The sequence below is a fragment of the Sceloporus undulatus genome, chromosome 5, assembly GCF_019175285.1.
Source record: "Sceloporus undulatus isolate JIND9_A2432 ecotype Alabama chromosome 5, SceUnd_v1.1, whole genome shotgun sequence".
In the NCBI taxonomy this organism is placed as follows: domain Eukaryota; kingdom Metazoa; phylum Chordata; class Lepidosauria; order Squamata; family Phrynosomatidae; genus Sceloporus; species Sceloporus undulatus.
Genome location: NC_056526.1, coordinates 45656787 through 45667290, shown reverse-complemented (window position 1 = coordinate 45667290; position 10504 = coordinate 45656787). Strand labels below are relative to the sequence as shown.

The 10504-nt window shown below is 37.4% G+C and overlaps 1 protein-coding gene across 2 annotated transcripts in view; it reads right to left on the bottom strand.

Moving 5' to 3' along the window:
• Window positions 1-10504, bottom strand: part of EEA1 (early endosome antigen 1) — a 77850-nt gene that overhangs the window by 5057 nt on the left and 62289 nt on the right. For both annotated transcript variants that reach the window (XM_042467791.1, XM_042467792.1), the window contains 6 exons: window positions 8876-9061; window positions 6972-7103; window positions 4314-4499; window positions 3111-3349; window positions 1765-1885; window positions 947-1045 (listed from right to left, as the gene is read on the bottom strand). In XM_042467791.1, coding sequence (XP_042323725.1) covers window positions 947-1045; window positions 1765-1885; window positions 3111-3349; window positions 4314-4499; window positions 6972-7103; window positions 8876-9061 — 963 coding nt within the window. The remainder of the gene's footprint in view (window positions 1-946; window positions 1046-1764; window positions 1886-3110; window positions 3350-4313; window positions 4500-6971; window positions 7104-8875; window positions 9062-10504) is intronic.

The window sequence follows — 10504 nt, the reverse complement described above, 5'->3', positions numbered from 1 at the left end:
CAATTGAAAAACTATGGTTTGATTGTTTACAGATAACCTATCATTTGCCATTCTGTTGTTAACTGCAAAATAGTTTTGCCCCCTTTTTAAAATTTAAATTATAATTCATAGATGTGACAAATACAACACGACAATAATTGCACTTGTACACAGTTATATCAACTTAACATGTAATCCGTCTCAATAGCAACTTCAATTTTGCACCTTCCCAGTTCTCTTACTGTTACTACTCTTCTATTAAACATATCGAGAATTCTGTTATCCCTTGTCTGGGACAAAGAGTTCCAGTTAGCAGGCAAAACCACCTAATGAAAATCTTAAGAATAAGTCAAAATAATGACTTTTTCTTTAAAAAAAAAAGAAAGAGAAAACTACCAAATAGTTTTAATGATGAAAATGGAACTAACAAATTAAGAGCATAGCATGCAGAAGGCTATGAACTAATACAGGGCATTCTGCAATCTTACTCCTATCCAAATAGATCAGAACTGAAAGCTGCTCTTGAGTATATATGCTGCTAGCCCTCTGGAGTAAAAGTAGCATGAGCATGCAAAGTAGGTAGTTCATTCCACTGAGTTTTCACAAGGAATAGCAAAAGCTCTATTACTACCTGAGACACAAAGAAAAGAACCTCTGCCTCCCCCACCCCACAATCCATCATGGTACCCCAATGAATGGTCACCATTATTGTCCACCGTTTTTCTCTTTCTTCTGAGAGTGAAGTAGAGGGTGAAAGAGCTCTGTACAAGCAGTATCAACTGGTGCTGGTGCTGTTCTCAACTGGTACTACTCTCAACAGAGCTAATCCCAAATGCCTAACTGACCAGTAGACGGAGATTATATGCTACATAAGGTATGTGTTTATCTGACCACTTTTCAAAAATACACTGCTTCTATGCTTTAATAAAAACAATATTTAACCTATGATATTCCCAGATATACATACCCTTCTTACTGTTACAGAAAAACCTTTCCCACAGGCCATGCAATTCTGAACTTCATTGTCTTCAGCCCATTTCCTGTTTAGGGCTTGTGTATGTTTAATCTATACAAAATATAAGGAGTAAAGATTTTGGTGAATATAAATCAAAACATGTCTAAACCATTTCAAAGAAATGCAACAGTAACACTCTAAAGCCCGTTACAAATGGGCACCCTAGGACGGATTCAGTCCTTGCTAGGGTTAGAAAGGGGCGTCTCTTCCAGACGCCCCTAACTCTAGCATGGACTCAGTCCGTAACAAATGGCGGCAGCCGTTCCACACGGCCGCTGCCATCTTGACGTAACGGATGCTCTGCATCCGCACATCGTGCCCCGGAAGTGACGCCATGAGTGCGCGACTAGCGCCTCACGGCATCTCTTCGAGGGCCCAGAAAGGAGCGCGATTTTCGCGCTCCTTCTCTGCAGCGTCCGGGAACTGCGCCGTTTGGCTGCTGCGGTTCCCGGACGCTGCAAGCGGCGGCGGCGGTGGCAGACCGCCGCTTCTCGGCAGTCTGTAACCTGCCATGGACACATTTTTTAAAATCCCTCTCTGTCACACATGCACTATATACCAAATTCAGTGACCCAGCCCTGTACATTTCTACCAATAATTGTTTCACCCAGAATCTGCATTATCATTTTTACTAGATCATTGATTTTGATTTACCTGTTCTAGCAAATGATACTATTTGATATTATTTATATTTGGCCCAGCAAATAAAAGTATTTACCTAAATAATTTAATATTAGCACTGATTGTCCTTTGAAAACAGAACAGAATACCTGCAGTGACTGGTTCTCTCTGCCCAGTTCTTGCATGGCTGCAGTAGTGTCATCCAGTTTTCTTCGTGCATCCATCACTTTGTTTTGAAGTTTTTCAATTTCTCCTTCACTTTTAAGGCACCTAAAGAAGAAATGGTAAAACAATCTCCTAAATCTTTGAGAAAAAATTGGAAGGGCTATTTCTACTGCTGTAACAGAAAAAACAACATCACTGTCACAATTAGCCTGTAAACTAGTATTGTTTTCTTACTAAAGTCTGCACGGACGGGTGTATGACCAAGAGAATTCAAAAAATATATGCACAGACAGAATATTCAGAACACAGCACTCTCTGGTGAATCTCACTGATCACATTACAACAACACAAGCATGAGGAAGGGATGAAATAGATAAAAACAAAGTACAGTTCACTAAAGATGTTGAGAAGCTGGAGCATGTCCAAAGGAGGGTGGCCAAATGGTGAAGAGTCTGAAAACCATGCCTTATGAGGAGAGACTTGGGGAGCTGGGTATGTTTAGCCTGGAGAACAGATGGTTAAGAGGTGATATGATAGCCCTGATTTAAGTATCTGAAGGGGTGTCACATTGGAGATGGAGCAAGCTTGTTTTCTGCTGCTCCAGAAAACAGGACACAGAACAATGAATGCAATTTTGAGATTCCAACTCAAAATTAGGAGGAAGTTCCTGACAATAACAGCTGTTCAGCAATGGAATGCACTCCCCCAGAATGTGATGGAGTTTCCTTCTCTGGAGGTTTTTAAACAGGCTGGATGGCCATCTGACGAGGGCGCTTTGATTGTGTGTTCCTGATTGGCAGAGGGTCAGACTGGATGGCCCTTCCAACTCTATGATTCTATGAAATCTTCTAGTTTTCTTTCTACAAGTGAAAAATGTTCAAGTCCAAGAATCTGAGGGACAGCTATCTTTCATAGGGTGTAAATCACTATTGCACCTTGGTTCCCTTAATAACAAGAAAACTAAAGACACTTCAAACCAAAGAGGATATTAATATATCTATCAAACACCACAAGCTTTTTGGTATCCAAATTCAAGCAGGTATTTCTGAGTAGCCTAGTTATATGCAAGAAGAGAAACCTCCTGCATCTACACCTAGCATTTCTTAAAAACCTGTAGTTCACCTTAGATTTTATATGCTAGCCATTATTTAGTCTATCAACTTATGAATTCAGAATAAACTGTACATTTTTTTATTTCCATACGAAAGCAGCTTATTTTTTAAAATAAAAATCATGCATTGAATTGATATTTAAACAATAGAAAATCTCCTTCTCAATCAAATGTCACAAAATCCATCATTCTGACCCCCACCTCAATTCATTATCTTACCTTTCCAACAAAACCCTCCTCTCATCCTGGTTATTTTGCACTGTTGCTTCCAGGACTGCTATCTCACCACGCAGATCATCTGTTTGTTTTTCTAGTTCATTAACCCTCCTTTGACTGCTTTGCCACTCTTTCTTTACAGTCCCCAGATTTTCATTCAAAGCTGTGATTTGCATATTGAGTTTGCCTTCTGTTTCCTTGTTACTTTTATACTGTTCAGCTTTCTCCTTAATCTCAGCTTGCTAAGGCAAGATAAAAATGTGAAGCATAAGCAATCCTCATCTCACAAGTCATAAGACCTATTCAGATATCATTTTTCCTTAGGCATTGTATCCAGAGAGAAATAGGACTCAGCATCACAGGCTCACTCCTAACCAAAACTTTATGGGTAAAAGTAAATGACTAAATTAGGAGATTCTAGCTTTGAACCTAAATTCTCTTTTCAATAATAGAAAGTACGTGAAGACAACAGAGGCTCCTACTGGTTAAAAGGACCATTTTCATCAACAGATGAAAAGTTTCACCAACTACACCCTTCCTCTACAGGCACCAGTGACGACGTCCTATGCTGGAACAAGGAGTCTCCTAACCCTTGGAAGGTATAAGAAATTCCTGTCCTCCTTGCTGACAGCAATATCTAGGGGGCAAAGTTTGGCCTATAGAAAGATAGAATCAACCCACCCGCCCCGTTTTTTCTTAATGTAAAAATCTCTTTGCTACGAAGAAAGTTTTAAAAGTGGACCATTTAAACCCTTTGGCTTGTAAGAACTCTGATACATCATAAAAGCTCTTCCCAATAAAGCTAGTGTGAAATACTGAATAAATAAAAGGCACTTCTTTTGATTAACTGGTGGTAGCACAATAAAGGTTTACCAATCTATTCTAGATATTGATTTCTTAAAACACAATGGGTAGCATCCTATTAGTCATATAGATGTGGCTTACGCATGGTTATATCTTTTTGTAGGGGGAGCAGGGAGCTATTCTCTAGCCTTTGGCATAAGGGAAGGGACCACTGTATTTGAATATAAGCCCAATGATACTAAAACTTGCTTGCAAAAGAATTCTGGAATAAGCTACAAGCATGCATTCAAAAAACAATTGTATATGTATTTACTGTATGCAATCCAAATGGATCAAAAAGATATATTTTATCATTCATCCTAGTATTTTTAAGCATGCCTACATATGGAAAGTACTACAGACCAGTTTTGTTTCGACTTCAGCACATTTCTTCTTCAGTTCTTCTTCTCTCTTTTTAAATTGATCTTTGATAGCATCCTGATTCTTTCTCTCTTGTTCAAGAGCTGTGTTAATGCTATCCACTTTTCCCTGTAATTCCAGTTTCTGTTTAATCAACAGTTGCTTGGCATCCTTCAAATTAGTTATCTCCTGTAAAAGATAATTTTTAAAAATGAGTTAAGAGTCCTACTTGCATTCTGTTACAAGACAAATATTAGAAAGTGAAAGTGTTAAATTCCAATTTAATTGAAAAGATAAAGGTTTAAAGACAACCAGATCAAAAACAAATAATAATAATAATAATAATAATAATAATAATAATACTTATTTATTTATACCCCGCTCTTCAGTCAAGGCTATCAGAGCGGCTTACAATTTGTCAATTAGGCTTTTGGCCTCTAACACCTCCTAATCATTCCAACTGCTTCCACATTTTGAAGTACAAAATATTAAAATCTTTCAAAAGAAACATAAAGGCCAGTTTACCCTGAGAAAAAAAATTAGAAAGAATTATGGATGGCGAGGATTTAAAGCAGGGGTAGGCAACCTGCGGCCCGGCGAGGCCTTGGGACTGGCCCCAGCCCGGTCCTGCCGCCGATTGCCGCCGGGACCTTTGGGGGGCAATTGTCTATAGAAGCCTCAGAAACATGCATTTATATTAACATTTTTTTAAAAATCAGCAAAAAATTTTGCGTGTCTTCCATTTTTAAAAAAAAAGTGTTTCCCATTTGAAAATTTTGTCCTACATTTGTCCTGGTTTATTTATATATTTAATTTTTTTAAAATTATTTAATTATTTATTTTTTTATTTCGGCCCCCCAGTTGTCTGAGGGACAGCAACCTGGCCCCCGGCTCAAAAAGGTTGCCTACCCCTGATTTAAAGACTAGAATTCAGTGACTATGAAGCAGAAAAAGTGAAGGACAGCAAAGTGCAACTTTCCATAGAACACCATCTTAGCTACTATGGATGTGAAATCTCTGTACACCAAGATCCCACACCAGGATGGACTACAAGCCATCAAGAATACAATCTTGATTGAGGCTTCAACAAACCTAGCCACCAAATTCTGCCACTTTGTATTTACTCACAACTACTTCACCTTTAGGAATAGTATCTACCTCCATGTTAATGGTACTGCCATGGGCACCCGCATGTCACCACCATATGCAAATATCTTCATGACACAACTAAAACATTTCCTCAGCACATACACTCAAAAAACTCTCCTCTACCTACAATTTCTTGATGGTATCTTTGTAATTTGGCCACATAGAAAGCAATCACTTGCGAAGTTCCACCAGGATTTCAACAACATTAACCCTACCATCAGTCTGAGCCTGGGACAATCCACACAACAAATTCACTTTCTTGACACCACTCAGCAACTGCACAATGGACTTCTAAGCACCACACTCTATTGAAAACCCATGATCATTACACACACTTATATGCGTCCAGTTTCCCCACCCAGAACACACTACCAAATTTGTTGTTAAAGACAAGCCATCCAATACATCCACATCTGCTCAGACCATAAGACAGAGACTCAGAACTTTTGGATTTACAACAGGCATTTTTAAAATAACCACCAGAGGAGGTGAAGAAACAAATAAACACATCCACACTAACTGACCACTCTAAAGATCTGAAAGATATGTATCACTTCACCCAGCTCTTTGAAAATTCAGTACAAGAGATATGATTTGCATCGTTCTGGATCCCATTACATTCTACCCTACTCCCACAACTGCATAAATGTGCTTCACACATGAAACCTTAATATCACTCAGTACTGCATCTGAAGAAGTGAGTTTATATCCGTGAAAGCACATGTTAAAATAAAAACCAGTTAGTCTGAAAGATGCTGCCAATTTCTTTCTCCTTCCACTCCTGTACTCCTTTTTATGCTAGAAGAGACAAAACCAGCCACTTCTTTGAAATATATCCTCTACAGGAATTCCAATAAAATATTTTATTGCCATTTGTAGCCAAAGTTTTCACCTTTCTCTGCTGCTGTTCTTCCAGTATGATTTCTGTTCTCCCCAGCTGCAGGAACCTAGCCTCTCAGGCTGATAAACTAAACAAGATGATATTGTACTGCTACACAGCCAATTAGTTTGACAACAGGGGGAAAAAAGAAATGGTGTAACAGGAATACTCTCCTTTCTCTGCAGAAGCTTTGTTTTGTTTTTGACTAACTACAGTTTAGCATTATATTTAAACTCAAAGAAGCTATGTTAAATCTTAATTGTGGTTTAATGCAAAAAGCCAGCTTCAAATTAAAGTTTGTAGTCTCCTCGTGGCAGTACTGGAAATGAAGACAGGAAAAACACAAAAGTTCATTTAGGGTTCATCGCCATTACAATAAACTGCATATTATCATAACCCAGCCAATGTATTGACTATCTGTGGCCCACAAGAGAATTTTATTCATCCTTCTGGGAACTTTAACTAATTAATGAAAAAAATGTAAGTTTACAAATATCTTTAAAATAATATAACAACATTACTAAATGATTCAAACTAGGAAGGAGGGGGCAAATTGTGGAGAAACACTGATATATTTTTCCAAAGCTTTATGTAAATACATATTCTTAATTACCAAGACTCCTACATCTCACCTTCTCAGACTCTTGTTTGCATATTTTAGCTTCTTCCTTCAGTTTGGAATTTTCTTTTTCCTGTTTGCTGCTTATCTTCTGGAGTTCTGTTGTTTTAGATTTTTCATTAGCCAAGTCTTTTTCTTTTAAATCCTCGAAGCAGGAAAAAACAACATTATGTTTAAGAGATTGCTTTCTGGCAGATTTGTAAAAGCTGTTTCCTTTTTTGGTTAACAAAAGTGTCTATTTAAATTTGTTTTATAATGCAATTCTTTCTCATGTGAGAAATATTTCAAAAGCATTAATTTCAATATCATTGTTATCTTCTTCTTCATCTCCTCCTCCTCCTCCTCCTCTTCATTTATATTATGCCTTTCCACAATATGGAGATTCAAGGCAGCTTACAAAATGTAAAACAAGTACAAAACAAACAAATAAAACCAATTTAAAACAGAACAAATATCTGTAAGTGGAAAATATGTTTAAAATTATTGTTTAAAAGCAGTTAATCTATGGGACTGAACATTTAAAACAAATCCTTTAAAATACAGAGGATAAATTTCAACAAAACAGCACACCACTGTGGTCAATTTCTAAAAGTCTCTCAGAACAGGAAAGCTTTCACTCGGTACAACAAATCAAAGAGAGGAGCCAGCCTAGCCTCCCAAGGGAGCAGGTTCCACAACCTGCCATTCACCACTAAGAAGACTCTCCCCACTAAACATGAATGAGAAAGTGGTGGGGCTAATAGAATAACCTGTCCCAAAGAATTTAAGAACCTATATGGGTTCATATAGGAATATGTGGTCATTGGGATAGCCTGGACCTAAGCCACATAGGGTTTTTTTAGGATGAAACCAGCTTTGAATTGTTCCTGTATGTGGACTGGTATCCTATGAAACTGTTACAGCAAGGGAGTTACAACTAAATATGCCACAAAAATTTACCATATAAACCAAAAGATTATAAATAAACTGAGAAAATAAATGTGCATATGTGCTCAGAAATAAGTTCTAAAGTCTAAACGTAGGCTATTAGTTCCCAAAGTTATCTCTTACTATTTAACTTTTTCAATGCAGGCTCTGTGCCCTATCTTATTATCATAATGAATATGTTACATACTTTGGATTAATTTAGCTACTTTTTCTATAACTCATACAATTTAAATTTCTAAAGAAATATCTAATTTGACACAATCTTGGTTTGTATGGTATGCTATCGTTTTGCATATCACAGTAAACCAGAAATGCTTACCATTCTGGCTTATTGTGGATAAGCAAGCGTGTTGTGGCTTATTGTGAATGAGAAAATGTGCTTAATTGCTCCTACTTGATGCCTCCTATCAGCAGGAGTCTAAACCGGGAAATCTTTGGTCTGTGGTTTGTTTAGCTCACATCTGAACCAGGGCTCCTGGGCTGTTCCTAAGAAGCCAAAGACATAAATCAGAACCAAGCATTGGTAAGAGGCAGGAACCAATCCTTTACCCCACCCATCATGAGCCACAGAGTTGCTCCTAATGTGACTATCACTGAAGAAATGTTACTTCTAGTTTTGTTTATCAGCCAAAAAAGGCCAGTTTTTTGGGGGGGAGGGGGGATGTTTTATAGGATAGTTAGGATAGAACAAGCTAGGGATACTGGTTTGAAAGTAACACTAAGCAAACCACAGATGAAGGCTTTCTGTTTAACCAGTCCTGCTGGCAAAATAAGCTAAGTTTGAACAATGAAGCAGCATACTTAAGTTGGCAAAGGAAATAGGTCAACAATTCTTTCTCAAAACGTGCTTTCTACTGCTCATATTACATTTTTACATATTTATGTCTGGCAATATATATATTTACAATACATTCAACGAAATAGTGAATGAGGCAGCAACCTTCAGAACCCTATTTCAAAACAGAAAAAAGACAAATGAAGAGCAGTTACCTTGTCTTTCTGTATTTCTTGCAATAGTTTCTCTTGCTCTTTCAGCTGCTGTTCTTTTTTGGATACATCCTGCTCCAGTGTTGTTCTTACAGTCTTAAGTTCTTTTATTAATTGATTGTGATTACTAATTTGATTTCGGTTTGAAACCAATTCCTCTTGCGCTAAAGCAAGCTTTTCTTCAATGGACTAAAGTTCAAGACAGAATAATTACTAAGTTTCATAGCCAAAATGTAAGGAGTTATTATACATTCATCTGAAGAATGAGGATTTCATTTTAATTATAATACAGTACTGTTAGTATTACATTACAAACAGCTTGCCAATTCATTTGGAATAATAAAAATATATATCCACAAATACAAACCAAGTGATGGCAGAAAAAGAAAAATGTAGATAGATATGCCATGGTACAAAGAGAAGGATTCTGCTGTTCTAGTACTATGCTCAGCAAACCTCCAAGAAAACAATGTGTGAACTTTAACAAAGTGTTCATTCTAAATGGGGGTCTGTAAAGTCACTGCCATATAGCAAGCATCTTGAACTGCTGCAGCTAGCTGAAGCAGTTGCTATAGATCAGCAAGTAAGAACAAGTGGTTCCTTTCATAAATCACAGACAGTGCAGTCTTTGGTCACTGTGTTGTAGCTAGGTCATTACCAAACTCAACACCAAATATAATCCCTGCAATACTGAGAAGAACAGCACACCTGAGGATTGAGATATATGTATATATTTTTGTAGGTTAGTACACCATATGTGTATCTACTCAGAGAGTGAAATTGATTGTGAGCAAATTGGTACAGGATAAGAATAAGACAGAAAAAAATGATGAAGATTATTATCATCATCACCACCACCACCACCACCACTAAGGATTTAAAAGCATACAAACAACACTTCTACCAAATTTGTTATGCATCACGGATGCAGTTAATCACTAAAAGCATGTATTTACTGGGATGATTAAGAGACAGCATGCACATAGGAAAAAGGTGGAACTGGCCTTCTTCTCTCCCCATCCCACCTCAACTTCTGGCATAACAAATATTAATCTGTAATAAATTGCTTAATCTCAAATATCCCTGCTCTCTACTCTATTCTTCTTACATCTCCTGCCATCACTCTAAAACTGTGAGTGAGATTAGGAACAGACTAAGGCCTGCAACATCTCAACTGTTTGTTTTATTATACATCTCTTAAGCAGTCAGTGGTAATATTAGATGAGCTATAAATAGTTTGAAAAAATCTTGCATCTCTCTAACAACATTCACATCATGTTGTTTATTGCCTAGATCAGTGCTACTCAAATTAGTGGTCTATGGACCAGTGCTGGTCCACAAGCCACTAGCTCCCTGACCCCAGAAAGAGAAACAACTTAGCCAGCAGGCACAAATATAATACACCCTGGCACACTGGAAAAACATCACTGCTGGTCACATGAGCTAGCTTGAGAAACACTGACACAACGTAGCATTCAAGAGCAGACCTTGAGATTATACACTGACTAGACAAAAATGCAGTGTTTTTTTAAGTTAAGCTTGTATTGTTAAAAGATGACTTTCTTGTTGCTGTTTGCTATATTTTTAAATTAGATTCTTTTTAGGATTACATTTATATTGACCTAAATCCAA